Raw genomic sequence first — 15,609 nt, 5'->3', positions numbered from 1 at the left:
TTTTGCTTTACAAAAGATAAAAAGATTTTTCTGTATTTGATGGAAACATCTTCTGAAATTGGCCAAAATCTATCCTGAAAACAAATGTAAAAGGCACAACTCAGGCAAGTGTGCCTTGTTCTTACCATGTTCCCATATAAGATGTGGCAGGAAAAGGACAGGCAACCTCACGCAGTAGAAAAGCCTAGGCATTGGGGCACTTGGGTGTCTCAGTCAGTTAGGCGTCCAACTCTTGATTTTGGCTCAGGTCATGATCTTACGGTTCATGAGATTGAACTCCACGTTGGGCTCTGCACTGACAGTGTGGACCCTGCTTGGGATTCTCTGTCTCACTCTCTCTCTCTGCCCCTCCCCCACTTGTGCACACGCGCACACACTCTCTCTCTCTCTTTCTCTCTTTCAAAATAAATAGATACACATTTAAAAGAAAAAAGCACAGGTGTTGAAGACAGACAGGCCTGAAGCCACATCCCAGTTCTCCCACCTACTGGCTAATAGTGCTCCGTGTGAGACACCTATGCTCACCAGACTCAGTTTCCTTAACAGAGTTAATGAGATAACATGGATATGATGCCCCACCAGGTGCCCAACAACCAACTGGTAGCAATTAAAGTGCCCTGCTCCAGGTAAAGGAAGGTGTGGGCAGGTGGAAATGCCATGGGCACACACATAGCTTGCCACACCATGCTCAGCCTCTTCACAACAAAGCAAAGGAATGAGGAGCTCAGAAGTTGCTTTTTTCCAGTAACTTTACCTTTCTCTCTAGCTCTTACTCATGCTAACTTTTCAGAGGCTAGCCTTCATGCCTCCATTTACCTCTGCTGTATTTTCCCACATGGGTCTGTTCTTCAGTGTCCCCAGGAGATGGGCCTCTAGTAGGGGAGCTGAAAATGCTGATGGAGCCACCACACTCACAATTTTAAGAACAGACGTTACCAGGTCAACTAACTCAGACTCAAGTGCACACCCTCCCTGTACCAGAGAACAGCCCTGCCTCTTTGGGGCTGATGCTGCAGAGTCAGAATACAGGGACAGATTGAAGGTCCAAGTCACTGGCAACATCCCACAGAGTTCAACTGGTAAGGAGGTAAGTCATGAGATCTTTATCAGAAACCTGATCTGAGGATACGAGTCCAAGAGGCAAGTACAGACATGTTTTCCTTGAACATGCAAACCTCATTCTCGCCGCAAATTTCAAATTTACCCAGGTATTCTTTTATGAGTGCAAAACAGATCTAAGATACAGTCCGCTCACTAAAACTAATAATCAGTGTACATTCAGTAATGCAATTTCCTCAATCTTATCATATAATGTTTCTTTGCTAAGAGTCAGCCATTAATTGAGACACTATCCAATGTGATACTGAAATTATGAGTTGAGTCGATCATTAGCAGAGAAATTTGTGAATTATGATCAGGGTATTTAAAATTGATTAAGGGGCGCCTGGGTGGCGCAGTCGGTTAAGCGTCCGACTTCAGCCAGGTCACGATCTCACGGTCCGTGAGTTTGAGCCCCGCGTCGGGCTCTGGGCTGATGGCTCGGAGCCTGGAGCCTGTTTCCGATTCTGTGTCTCCCTCTCTCTCTGCCCCTCCCCCGTTCATGCTCTGTCTCTCTCTGTCCCAAAAATAAAATAAACGTTAAAATTGATTAAACTTCATTTTATGCTGAATGGGATTTTATGTTGAAGAATCTAAAACACTGTTTCACATTAAGATGCATTCTCTTTTGTTGAGGGGGAGGACCTATAGGTAGGCAGTCTCTCAGAGGAGACACAACACATAGATGATAACAAGAAAACAGAGTGATTGGAAATAATGGTCTTCTTTGTTAGCCTCTGATGAAGAAATCATACTCAAACTGTCAGAGCTAAGCTGTTCCACTGGCAAAATGGAATACAGGTTTTTTAAATTCTTCAGTCTTCAGATCACAAAGCATCACTGTAATAGCCAATTACTGTAAATGACAATCAATGGTGTTTGGCACTGATCCTTAGAAAAAATCCACCTACCGATTTAGAATTTCTAGGCTCCAGCACCAGTGACAATTTGTAAATATCATCTTCTGTGTGATAGAGGTCCAGAGAGAGCTACAACAAATTAGAAAGGATAAATGATGATGTTGGATCACATTTACTTATTTATTTACATTGCTGAAATATTTTCAAACCAAATGTTGAAGCTCAGTGTCTAATAATTTGAGAGAATGCAGAACATTAAAAAGATAGCATGCAGAGGCAGAACATGAAATTTTAAAACCAAACACTTTAGCATGGTCATCAGCATCCTATGTGCTATATCAGATGTGTTTATATCAACAAAAGGCAACATAGTTGAGCTATGAAGTAAGATGCCCCCACTCTCAATGCTACAGGAATTGCTCAGAGAGGCAGCATATAAAGCATGAAGGAAGGTTCTGGAGTCAGTTGGGCCTGAGTTCAAGTCCTAAGCCTGCCACTGGTTAGCCTGGCACCTTGAGCCAGTTATATCTTCTCTGACACTCATTTGCCACATCTGTAAAATGGAAATTATCACAAAAATCCCTACTGAATTGAATTTTGATCAAGATAAAATGGAATACTTCATGTGAAGTACCACACACACAACCTGGTAGACAGTAAAATGCCAAGAAATGTTATTTGGTGTTGTTGATGTTACTATTATTATGACAGCTGTTACTACTAATATTATTATCATGGGGGGGGGGGGGGGGGCGAAGGGAGATCACTGAAAACAGAAATGATCAGGACAGAGTCACAGAGGACCTTGTGAACTAGGACCTAACTGGGACTATTCGGACAGAGAAAGAAGGAGAGAAAGATCAGGACAGGCAGGGACAACAACTTAGACCAAGATTGGAGTGCATGAATGAAATCAGTAAAAACTAAAATGCATGGTCCCATTCATCTAAAATAGAAGGCATGAGACTTAAAATCAGCCTGGATGAGTCTCACCCACACCCTTTAATGTTAAGATGCCAGATGAATCATGCCATTTCATCAGCAGTGAACATAACCAGGTGCCCTGTCCTTTCGACCATTGGGGATGAAAAATTCTATTTAACATATTTGGCCTAAAAATAAAAACTTAATGTGTATGGGTGTAGAGTGAGGGAGAAGCACAAGAAGGATGAAGTGGGAGAAAACTCAGAGGCAAAAGATGTCTTTCAAGGATTTATCTTGCTTTCATTATTTTTTTTGAGAGAGAGAGAGAGAGAGAGAGAGAGAGAGAGAGAGAGAGAGAGAGAGAGGCAGGTGAGGGAGAGAAAGGATCTTAAGCAGACTCCAAGCCCAGCACCAAGCCTGACGTGGAGCTCCATTTCATAACCATGAGATCATGACCTGAGCTGAACTCGAGTTGGACACTTCACCAACTGAGCTACCCAGACGCCCCTACAACATTTAAATTAAGGATTGCACACATCAGGTCATATACTGCTTTATCTAGACTTTGTCACCTAAAGATTTTTTCTAAACATAATGAAATTGACTTGACTATAAAACTGCCCCATCATCATTTCAGATCTTGAAAATCCTACCCACAAAGAACAGACACTATATCCATCTTCCATTAAACAGTCATTCCTACCTCCAGGGAGGAGAGGAACCATCCCCTAGTGCCTTTACAAACAAATGCCTTTACAAGGCAGCTCATTATATAAAAGAATGAAGTGAAATGCATGAAAAAGATCTTTTGGTAGAAACACTGGTATAATAATGTCTTATTTGCCAAAACCGTCTTCGCAGATGTAATTACCTTGGGACCTTTCCTCTGAGCTCAACAATAATAAAAATGTGTGATAAGTAGAATGTGACACTGGATCTCTGGGTTAGGGAGGTGACAGGGAGAGGTGGGGTCCCTGATGAATGGGAGACAGCCACTGCTCAGGTACAGCCAATTTTTGTCAGCTTGACAATTGACATATCTTCTCATTTGTCAAGTGAAGCCAGAAATCTGGAGTTTTACATGAAATATCTCAATTTTTAAATCCTGGCAACCAACATAAAATTTTTATGATTCTGTGTAGGCCAAATAAAACACATCTTGCCAATGGCAGTTGCCTGCTATTTTATAAATTCCACGATGGAAAACTCTACCGGCTTCTAAGCCTCACAGAAGCAGACAGTGCATCCATTGCCATCTTTTCTGCCTCTATAATCCCAGCCACAGTTTGCTGCCTTGCATTGTGAATGTTCCATAGGGAGAAAATCAAGTCACTGTTTCCTTCTGGATTCCTTGTTATCAGGAGTTGATCTGGACTTCGATGAGCATGACCCTGTCCAACTGATTCGGCCTTTAATAATGAATGGCAGTGGCACCTGCTGGGAAAGGGATGACAACAGTGCCAGAACATCTGACCAGAAATCCAAATAAACCACACACTGAGTAGGGGAGATGCTCTCTCGAAAGACACAGAACATCTGTGGTATTTTCATATATCAGATGGACAGATACCAGATCCTATGATGGAAATGTCTTCTCCAAATGTTTGCCCTTAATTTATTAGTGGTGATTTGATCCTGAGCAAGTTATTAGCCTTTGTGGGACTCAGTCTTTTGGTCTTTAAAATGGGAGGCATAAATAATAGCTCCTTCCCAGGACTTCTGTGAAGATTAAATGAGCTAACATGCATTCAGTGGGGTTTGTGTAGCGGGCCATAGAGATGGGCATTGCATGGTTGGCTTCCAGTCAAATGCCACTGTGCTCATCAGTGAATGTATTACTCCTGCCATCTTCTGCTTTCCCAGCCATGATCCTACCTACATGCATTCTCTCATCTCCTCTGGATTTTACAGCCCTGTGCAGAGCAACATGTTTTACTTCTTCCACAATTTTTTTTTTAAATAATTAGAGGCAACTTGTCAATGGAATCTTAAGAATGCTTGCTTGTGTCTAACATATTTTGAGCTTGGAGAATGGTCTGAATCACTGTTTCATGTTGCTGCATTTACACCCAAGCCTATCAGCAAAGATGGTTGTGGATTTAGTCTGCACATTAAGACCTATGTCGCCCTGACTAGAGAACTGTAAAATAAAACACACTTGGTCATCAAACTATCTTATTGACCATTTTTGCAATTCTTCGTCTTCTTCTTCTTCTTCTTTTTTTTGAAACTGTAAAAATACAGGGGGCTTTCCAGTTATTTGCATATACTCAGAATGGTAAAAGTAACTGATAGATCTAAAAATACTATGAAAAGAATCAGATGATTTTGTATACCATAAAGTAAGAAGCATCAGCTTTTAAAGCTTCTGGTTCCAGGATTAGGATCACAGTGGAAAATGCCTTCTCTAGATTGTCCCTGAAAAGAGGAACAATCCAAAATCCATGTGTTTAGTGCTGGGGTCTCCCTTCCTTCATGTGCCCAGGGCTGTTCAGGGGCTAAATTTACAATGATAAAAATGGCACACAGAGTCTCTGACTCATAGATTTTGTTCTGTAATTAATTCCTTCTTTAGCCACCCATGAAGAGGGAAGGAGAGATTACTTAATTTTTACAGATGCAAAATAAAATATATATAAAATAGATGTAAAATAAATCAGAGTAAATTCCCATCACTGAGAGACAGAGAGAGAGAGAGAGAGAGAGAGAGAGAGAGAGAGATACCCCCACCCCAAGCTGGGATTCAGAAGTTCTCCCTTTGCAAGCCTTTTGTCCTTTAGAAATCTGTTTCTTCCTTTGTAAAATACAAAGGGACAGGGGTGATGTTACACTCTCTGCCCTTCCCAAGGTCCCTGACAGGGTGTCTGTGTATATGAAATATATGTGAAAATGCTATGAAAAATGCAATCAGTTATTTCTGTAAAGTCCCAAGGTTGCTATGCAGCCTACCACATGGAGCGGACATTCCGTAATTTTTGATTTATTTAAGAGCTCTCATTTTCCATCTTTCAGGGCTCTCAATCATGTATTGGCTTTCTCACCTGGAGCCATGTTTAGAGGCAAATAATCACTTCAGGTAAAAACCTGACCTAGAATCTTGGGGAAAAATGAATGGAGAAATGCTGCACGTATGGATGCCCTCACAGCTTCTGTCAGTCAAATGGTTCTAATCCTAACACCTACCTGCTTCATGAGATGGCCACTGGGCTCTAGTGAACACCTGATGGGAATCTCCTTTATCTGCATTGAAGAGATTAATCTGCTTGTGGCCAGGAAGAATGAATGTATATTCCTGGGCAATGAACCTTCTTGGTTGTAGGGAAGGAGGAGGGGTCTTGGCTTTAAATAGAAACTGCCTTGATCGATGTCCATATGTGGGACTGTGCTATCTGAGGAGCCACTGGGCTGGAACCACAGTATCAGATTGACACCAGGCTCCTTATTCTCAAGGGGCCACCAGTCCTTATATCTAGAATCACAGAAGTTTAGAGCTGGAAGAGATCTCACAAATGAGCACAAAATCCCTTATGAAAAGACCAAGGGCAGGTCTAGCTAACAAGGAGACAAAACTAAGTAACTGCACACACAGAGCTAAAAGCTTGATCTCCTGCCCAGGATTCTTGCCACTGTACTACACTAGATAACATTGTTGTCCTAAATACAGTGCTTGGTGGCTTCTATATTTTAATACCCGAGGGGGGGTGGGGCAGGGATTGATTGTGTTGTCATCCTTTTTCTTTTTTCTTTCCTTCCCAGACAGAAAAAAAATATATATTTCTTAGCCTTTATTTCTAGGGTTCAAATTTTCCATTTGCACCCAAAAATTTCATTCAAAGTCTTTTGATACTTCTCTAAATATCTGTCATTATGTTGCTTCATTCATAACTCAAAATTAATTCCCCTACTCCATCATCATCTTTTGTTGGGATAAGAAAATGCCCAAGCATAGGCACCTGCTCTATGACACTCTCCTCCACGTAGTGAAGGTAGCCTGGACACAGACAGGTGGAACTTCAGCTGGTCTGCAGACATCACCTGTGCCTGTGGCTTTGCTGTCTGATTGGGGCTGCAACTCTGGTCACTTATTCGTGGAAACAGATTTACATGGCAAATGATTCATAAGCGCAGGTGCCTGGATTATTGAGAGGGTTTTTCCCCCCCAGTAGAGAATGTCTGTGTGTTTACTGTTTGTCATACAAACTCAGTCCCAAGAGATTTGTTTTTGTGTGTGTCAGCCACTTCTGCTTTATGCTAAGGTACAGCTGGTATTACTCCATGCACTTCAGGGGTTCTATGCCTTGGTAAACAATCATGTGTTCTAGGAACAGTGTGTGAGAAGGTCTAGGAACCACTCCTATGCCAGTGCAGTGGTCCCAAAGGATTTAGGCCCTCAGAGCTTCAGAAGGAAATTGTTTTCATTTTCCATGGCCACGAATGGAAAAGAGTCAATTCAGTATTGCAGTCAAGTGTCTGAAGCTTCCGTATTATAAACCCAAACAGGGAAGTTGCTTCTCCATTTGTTAAACAAGGGTGAAAGAATTTGGTTATGCCTCTTCCCCCTGACAAGGCAGCCATCAATGGGGTAGGTTCTCTCCCATACACCTGTTGTGTCTAAAAGCGCCGGGACCTAGAGATCAGCCACGAATGACAAAAAATATGAATGCTAGTCGAATTTCATCTGTCTGACCCACAACATTCCTAAATACAGCATTCGTTCATCTGTTGAGCTCCTACATATGCCAGGTATCATGAGAGGCAGTGGGGATATGGGATATATACGGCAGGTAAACAGGAAAAAAAAAATCTAATACAAAATGATACCTCCCTATGGTTAAGAAAGTATAAAGGTCAAGAGCCACACATGAAGCAGACACTTACTGCTCTGGAGAGGAACAGAGAATGCTCCAGAAAGACAGAAGGTTTTGAATTTGAGCTAGTCACAGGGGTGGATAGGGAAGGGATTTTCCAAGAAAGTGCAAAGGCCAGGAAGCAGAAGGCAGCAGTTCGTGGTGGAAAGCCCAGTGTTCCTCAATGGCAAGTGTGATGTGGCATCAAGTGATGACAACTCAGGATACATAGACAACAAGTCTAGAAGGGCCTCAAAGGCCAGGCTGGCAAGGGGAGGGTGGCAGTGGGGACAGGGAGATCATGGAGGAGGACCAGGTATTATCCCAGGCTTCAGCTATGCTGTGCGGGAGGGCAAAGGGAAATGGATGAGGTGAGGCCACGTAGAAGGTGGTGATGAGCTAGACTGGTGTGACGAAGGAGAGTGAGGGGCTGAGGGCGGAGGGCCTCTCCAAGAGCTCTAGAAGCAGAGCTATAAGGGTGGTACCTAGGCTCCTCAGGACAAAGGAAAATTTCTCTGCCCCGTGATTATAGTCTCAGCTCATGCCGGATATGGGGCTGGGCTCCCCTCCCCTCACCCACCCTTTCAGATCCTGCCCCATCTACCAGCCCTGCATGCAACCTGGTGAATGACCTTCAAGGACTTTCCCACATCCCCTGGGAAGTGAGAAGAGCTCTCAGCACAAACTCCTGTCCCCTCAACTCACCGTGAGCAAGTTGATCAAATCCATGTTGGGTTCTAAGTGGTGGGAGGCATTCTGCAGAGACACCAGTTCGCTGAGGGTAACGGAGAGCTGGTGCATTTTTACAATGTTAACTTTGTTGTCCTCCATCCAGTCTGGGAAAATGACATGGACTGCTATCAAGTCTTTCAAGTGGACGCCAAGGATGGGAATCTTGAAGCCCTCGCAGTCGGCAAAGGCCTTGCGGTAATTGCAGTAATTGCCATTGGAGGAGACCAGCTCTGTCATTTCGTTCCAGTTCTGGAACAGATGGAAAAGTAGGATTTTCAAACAGTCTTCCCTCCTACCCACCCCCAGGCCCTGCCGTGTGTGGCTAGGAAATTCCTCAGCCACTGAGAGAAGTATCAATTGCACGAACACTGATGCAGGGAAATTATTAACCTAGAAAAAGAAAATTAGAAAAATGTCCTGGGCCTGGCTATATGAGCTAGACAGTGTGTTCTATTCTACTGCAAAACAGAAACTGCCCGCACCTCTGCCTACCTACTAGGGCTGATAGGGTGTTAAAAAGCATCAATCATCTAGAAGTATTTGGCAATTCATGGAAATACTACAGTCCACAAACATAAGCATGTATTGTATTAAAATACAGTATGTAGTATAGTACAGTTGTTGTTCTAAGAAAGTTGCATTCAAGATATTACTTAAAGGTTAACCTGGAATGGGATGGGGTAGGAAAAGCCACACCGAGGTATGAGATAGCTGTGGTTTGGGACTCTGCCACTAACTAGACAGGTGACCTTTGGCAAGTAACTTCATTTTGAGGGGCCTCAGTTTCCTTTTTTGTAAGAAAGAAGAATTCAAATAATTTTTGAAGATCCACTGGTGGTTCCAAGCCTCTAAGAGCCTCCACTGAATTCTTACTCATCACAATGTGTAAAATGTGTTTTGCTCTTTACTTGAAATTCAGTACGAAGCTCAAGGAAAGTAAGACACTTACATAATGAACCCCAGTATGCTTAGAACGAGTGATATGTTTTAGGTCAGAGAGCAATGCTTCTTGGCTTACAACCTCCTGTTTACCGCTGGTTGCCTAAGAGCAACCAGACCTTCCTCAATTTTGATCAGTCTACAACTTTCTGAAAGCAGCCCTGTGACTCAGATGGAGCTGTTTCCATTCCTAGGCCCAAGTTTGGGTCTGATTTACCGTCATTATAATTCCATCCTTCTTGTTTGTGATTGGTTCAAGAACACAGAGGTACATTATATTACCTATAAGCCAATCGGTACATTATATTCTTCTAGCAATTGTTATTGGTCCAGGGGTGAAAATGTGACCTGAGATGGTCCAATCTGCCTAAAAACAACGTCTTTCATTCCATGGGGGCAGGGCTGAAGGCAGAAGCTTTCCCTGTCTCCAACTTGCAGACAGCCCAATCAGGAGAAAGGCTGGTCTAAGGAAACAAACAACTGATACTGAAAGGTAGGCAGAACTACTGAGCCAGAGCTCTAATCAGATTATGCCTGGAGTTGGCCCTGCTTTTTGTACTTCCAGGTATGTGAGATGACCTATTGCCTTACTGTCTAAGCAATTTCAAGATTTTTTAAAACTTATAGCTGAACGTGTCCTTACTGGTACAGCACACTACATGCTTACAAAGAAATCTTTTCCTAAAGATGAAATGTTCTTTTTCACTGACAAAGGAAAAATATTACTGTGGTCTGGAAACAAATATGGCAGAAAAAGCTCAGTTTAAAAAGACAAAGATCATTGTTTTTTTTAAATATATATATATATATATATATATATATATATATTTTTTTTTTTTTTTTTTTTCCTGAGAACTCAGCTATAAATCTGAGGGATTTTTAGACAAGGTCAACATCTTTCTCTTCCTTTGTATCTGTCCACTGTGTTTAACACAGTGCTATAAATAGAGCAGGTGTTCATTGACTTGATTTGAGGAGGGTAGGGTAGGAATGATTTGTCTTATTTGCCTTGTACGCCCTGTGTGTGTCACAGTGCATATCACATAGTTAGCACCAAGTGCATATTTGTGGAGTACTCACAACTGCCATATGTTAATGGTATTCTTGTTGGTACACTTGGTATTCTTAAAGGCCTTCTTATTGGGACACTTGCCACCACTGCCAACCTGTTTTTGCCAGTGGTGTGCCTATTACCTTCCTTTTAATTCCCCATGTGTAATCAACCATTGTCTAGGAAGAGAACTTTCCCCTTCTGATAGGAGCATCCTATCCCTAAACAATTTACAAATGACTTTTGTACTCAGGATTGGAATTTAATCCACCATACCTTCGTAACTTCTGAAGAAAGATGAGAATGGGTCTCCTTGAGGCGTGAGATAGAACTATGACTAAGGCCTCCCACCACTGCCATCAGAGTGTTAAAATTTTTGAGCTGAAGGAGCTTCTGCAATAAAAAAAAATTACCATCAATACTTTGTAAGAATTTTTCAACTATTCTAGCCTCTCTGAAGTACAGGTGAATGCACTATTTTAATAACAAGGATCTAGGACAAATAATATCAATTTACCATGAAGCACAAATGCAATCCACCAGGAAAATATATCCATCATTTTACAGAAAACGTTACAACGAATGCTTCCAAGTACTGCCAATTAAAGGCAGTCTTCGTGCATGAGAGAAGTATGATGTTCACCACCAGATATTATGAATACTTTAATTGTCCTTTATGGTGTGAACCCCAAATTTCTTTGATGACTTTTCTCTAGAGGGAACAAACATCTAGAATCCTTTAAGAACCCCAGGCTAATGCCCAGACATACATACCTTGGCAACATTGATAAACTTTGTAATGACTTCCGCCCTTTGCTGGGGGGTTGGTTTGCTAAGAACCATCAACTGGACCCACTTAGAGATTCCATTAAATAAAGCAATAGATCTCTCCAAGGTTGGGTTATTCTCCAGGCAGCCATGGATGACATAGCTTTGGTAATCAGTGAACTAGTAAAGGAAGATTCAGAGACTCTGAATTATAATGGAGTCTTTGTAAAATCAGAAATTAGAACGTTGTGTGGAAGATGTGAGACGCTGTTTCATAACAACATAATGATTTCTTTCATTTAACATTTATGATGGTATCTTACACATTTGAATATACACGTACCCTTAACATATTATTTTGCTGTGTTTCACTCCGCCATACACAGATACATGCTTACACATCACAGTGTTGGACAGGGCGGGGAGGGACAAGAGTCTAAGTCACATTCCAGTGAATCTCAAATTTGCTGGATCATAAGATCCACCTGATGCATTTGCATTATAACATACTGGTTTCTGGGGACACTTCAGACCTAAAGGATCAATATCTCCAAAGAAAGAACCCAAGAATCTTCATTTTTCACCCACTACTTGTGATTCCAACAGCCAGGCAAGTCTGAGATACAATGGCATACATTAAAGAAAAGGAAATGAATACAAATATAATGATTTCAAGTCAGAATACTTTTGTACAGTTTTTTAAGAAAAAAGAAGAAGAAAACAATAATTGAAGTAAGCCAGCTCCTTAGCAAAACAGAAACCTTTTGGGGGAGTCAGCATGGATGCCACCAAATACATGTGAGCCTTCTATCATGTAAACAATGCAGGGGGTTCCCTCTCATGGCCTGCCAGGAAGGGATCATTAAGGTCCTCTCCAAATAGGATTATTTTGTGAAAAGAATCAGTCTTTCAGAAATCCATACTTCTAACCTCATGTTCTTCTTTGCAAGTAATAATGTAATTAATTTCCTGGAACCTTGGAAAAGAAAGAGGAGTGATTGCCCCAGAGCTTGGTGAGACAAAGCCTGATCGTGAGCCATTGTGGAAATAGTCTCATAACAAGTAAATAGAGAGTAGGTGGCTAGGAAGAGACCACAGTCAAGAGGAAGAGAAAGGAGGTGGAGAAGGAACACTATTAAGATGGAGTAGGAAAGAAAAGTTTAATTCCGGCTCTCTATATCTGGAAATAAACAACCTGATGTGAGAGTCTCATCAAAGCCTACAATTCTTATTCTCAACCTATGCCCGTAATTAGGCATTTATACAAATCCCAACCTAAATAAATATGTCTTCTCTCAAATGGAGGGCCTAGCAAAACATGTTCACTTGGGAGAAGTCAATGGAGCTAAATAAACCTTGAATGGTTAAATCTCCACTGAGTATTTAGAAAATCATGCTTTAATCGTATGAAAGGAGACATTGAAAATAGCGACAGATATATAGCTCCTAAGCCATAAAATAAAGGCAGGATAATATTTATCTTTGGTTAAAAGGGATTGTTCCTGTGAATTAAGGGCACTTTTCCAGTGGAGCACAATGACAGAGGCTGCCAATATGAAAACGCAGCTCTTGGGAAAGTTGGCATGGTGGTTGTTATCCTTGGAAGAATAAATGTCAGTTTCTTACTGAGATCCTTCTAAAAGATTTATGCTCCAGAAAAGTGAGGTGCTCAGCCAATTCAATGGGCTCCAGATGGTCAAACAGCAGACAGGCTTTTCCCTTCTTGGATACTTTTTTCCTCTGTGTGACTCTTCTCATCCAGTCATAGGAAGGACTATAAAAGAAACAGTGAGTCTGGTCAATGTGCTGAAAGGCCATTTCACTCAATGGAAGTTATTAACCTACTGACTCTGTAACTCTTGGCCTGCTTCCAGGAGCTTGCGCAAAATACACGCCCTGTCCTTCATATTTGAAGAGAAAACCACTGACCCACTGCCAATAGAACATAAACTTTGAGTTGTTTTTCCAGACAGGGTGGGTTTGCACCGATCCATCCAGAATTTCTTACTTGCTCTTTCTTGTGACCAGTAAGGTTTGGATCACAGGGGAGAGGTCAGGGTTAGGTGTATAAATTTGGCAGATTATCAATATATACGATGGTGATTGAAGGCACATGAAAACTACCTGAAGTTGGGTTCTTACACTTCAGCAACATATGGATTATCTGAAAAATTCGTTATAAAGACAGAGGACTGACCTCACTGCCAGAGATTCTGATTTACTAGGAATGAACCTGAATAATCTGTATTTTTAACAACATCCCTAATGATTCCTGGATCATGCACTGTTGATCAAGACTCTTAAAGAAGTATTCTAGGAAAATGGACCAGAGTATGAAAGCCCAGGACACAAAAACATATATTTGCAATATGGATAACCATACTTAGGGCCATTGCATAGTTTTCTCTGTACAAAGTTAACTAGTAGATATAAAATGCGAATCTAATTAGCACTGAGTTCCTAGTAAATGAGCTAACCAGTTCATGGCAAAACAATGGTCAACATTTGTAAAGCCTCAGGCTGATCTCAGAAGCACATAGCACAGGGCTTCTCAAACTTGAATGTGCACATGAATCAGCTAGTGCTCTCTTATTAAAATGCAGTTTCCAATTCAGCAGGTTTAGGGTGGGGCCTGAGATTCTGAATTTCTACTGAGCTCCCATGTGATGCCAGTGCTACTGATCTACAGGCCACACTATGAGTGGCAAGGACTTAGGAGACAGGAACTAGACTTAGTAACTAAGTACTCAGCATCTATTACATGCCAAATGCTATCTTACTATGCATTTAATGGATGCTCATAGTAGCCCCATGACCAAGGTACTATCCCCATTTTATACATAAAGAAATTGAGGCTTGGAAAGATGAACTATGTCCAGTGGGGCTGTGCTCATTTTGCACCAAGACTTTCTTCACAAGAGCACACCTTGATTCTGAAATAGTATGGACTGAGGTCAAGCGGGACCATCACTATTCCATCCCCTCATCATGACTCATCATGTTTGAAAGAAGCTTGTGCCACTCTTACATGCTGGATATGTCGATGAGGCTGATGTGTTTTTCATACCCTAGTTGGCTAGCTACTTCTCGGAACTCTTCAGTCATACGGATCAAACCAAGGTCCAAATTAAACTCTGCAGGAAACTTAAGAATCCAGTACCTGAAAGGCATCAAATATTTTTGACGATGAGAAGATTTCAAGCTAGACCTTTATGGAAATTATTGTATCATTTTACAGATTACATTTCACCATAAACCCAGGACCATACCCCAAATGAGCAATCTCCTATTCCCCTCCGCATGATACCAGCTCTCACTTTTCCCTCCTTCAATCAAGGACCCAAGTCTACCACTCCCTCTCTGAGTCTCTCTTTCTGACCCTAAGTCCTGAGTGTCTCTACTCTCATCTAAGTGCAGGAAACTCTTCTCCCAGTTCATGGCAACTACATGGGAAAGTATATGGTGGGGAAATAGAAAAGAAATGAATTTACTCTTTCCAACAGCTAGTTTCATTCTCTAATCACATTTGCTATGGCTTGACCTCTAAAAGAAAGATAAATTCAACTCCCAGGAACAGAGGAGAGCCAATTTAATCAAAATCAGTAAAAGAGGGATCGGAGTCCATTCTATTGCCAAACTAGGTCTGCCGCTTGGGAAAAAAGAAATTATCAACAATTCCAGAACCATAAAGGAGAAGACAAATTACATGTATAAGTATATTTACCTCATGAAGTAGCAGATCTTTAACCGAAATTCATCACAGTTTTCTCCACTGGCATCTCGATACGTACACTAGTTAAAGAAAAAATCCTTGTACCTTGTTTCCTTTGCCCACACCTGCAGCTGTTTGACCAATTTAGATGAATTCCTAATAAGAAGTCCATACCAGGGACATGTGAGTTATATGGATGTTCAAATGGGGAGACAACAAGCTCTGATGATATCAGCACTGAATAATTGTAACCTATGCACTATTACACCCCCATATTGAGTCCTAGAGACTCTCAGACTACACTGAGGACTGGGATATTGCTCGCTTTCAAGAACCTCTGCTCAGGGTAAATGTCCCCTTACCCTCTCCAATATTCCCTTCTATCCTGAGGCTGTAGAAAGGATGGAGAGGAAAAGTAGAAAGTGGAGGAAGCTTGCAATGAGCCAATGGAAGCCCACATGGCCCTAATACTTGACAGACCCTCTGCCTATCAGGCTCCTACCCCGTAAGGTTTCCCAGTCATGTGGAGGCCCCTGGGGCTGGAAGCAGGCTGATAATAAACATTAGATCTCCAGGAATAAAACCTCCTTATACATGTGAGGCTATTTTGTCATTTTGTGTCATTTGGCTTTCAATCACCTTTTGGGACTGTACGGTGTATAAAAGTGGTAGATTGCT

The 15,609-nt window shown here is 41.6% G+C and overlaps 1 protein-coding gene across 8 annotated transcripts in view; it reads right to left on the bottom strand.

Moving 5' to 3' along the window:
• The window catches only part of RASGRP3 (RAS guanyl releasing protein 3), a 105,480-nt gene that overhangs the window by 23,247 nt on the left and 66,624 nt on the right, over positions 1 to 15,609 (bottom strand). For 7 of the 8 annotated variants that reach the window (XM_060652329.3, XM_081795201.1, XM_081795203.1 and 4 more), the window contains 7 exons: positions 14,944 to 15,006; positions 14,248 to 14,379; positions 12,846 to 12,993; positions 11,226 to 11,399; positions 10,728 to 10,844; positions 8,435 to 8,710; positions 2,010 to 2,087 (listed from right to left, as the gene is read on the bottom strand). In XM_060652329.3, the coding sequence (XP_060508312.3) occupies positions 2,010 to 2,087; positions 8,435 to 8,710; positions 10,728 to 10,844; positions 11,226 to 11,399; positions 12,846 to 12,993; positions 14,248 to 14,379; positions 14,944 to 15,006 (988 nt within the window). The remainder of the gene's footprint in view (positions 1 to 2,009; positions 2,088 to 8,434; positions 8,711 to 10,727; positions 10,845 to 11,225; positions 11,400 to 12,845; positions 12,994 to 14,247; positions 14,380 to 14,943; positions 15,007 to 15,609) is intronic. The other variant, XM_081795206.1, reaches the window with a different exon arrangement.

This window comes from Panthera onca, chromosome A3 (genome assembly GCF_046562875.1).
Source record: "Panthera onca isolate mPanOnc1 chromosome A3, mPanOnc1 haplotype 2, whole genome shotgun sequence".
In the NCBI taxonomy this organism is placed as follows: domain Eukaryota; kingdom Metazoa; phylum Chordata; class Mammalia; order Carnivora; family Felidae; genus Panthera; species Panthera onca.
The sequence above is the reverse complement of the archived record's forward strand: the minus strand, read 5'-3'. Positions and strand labels throughout refer to the sequence as shown.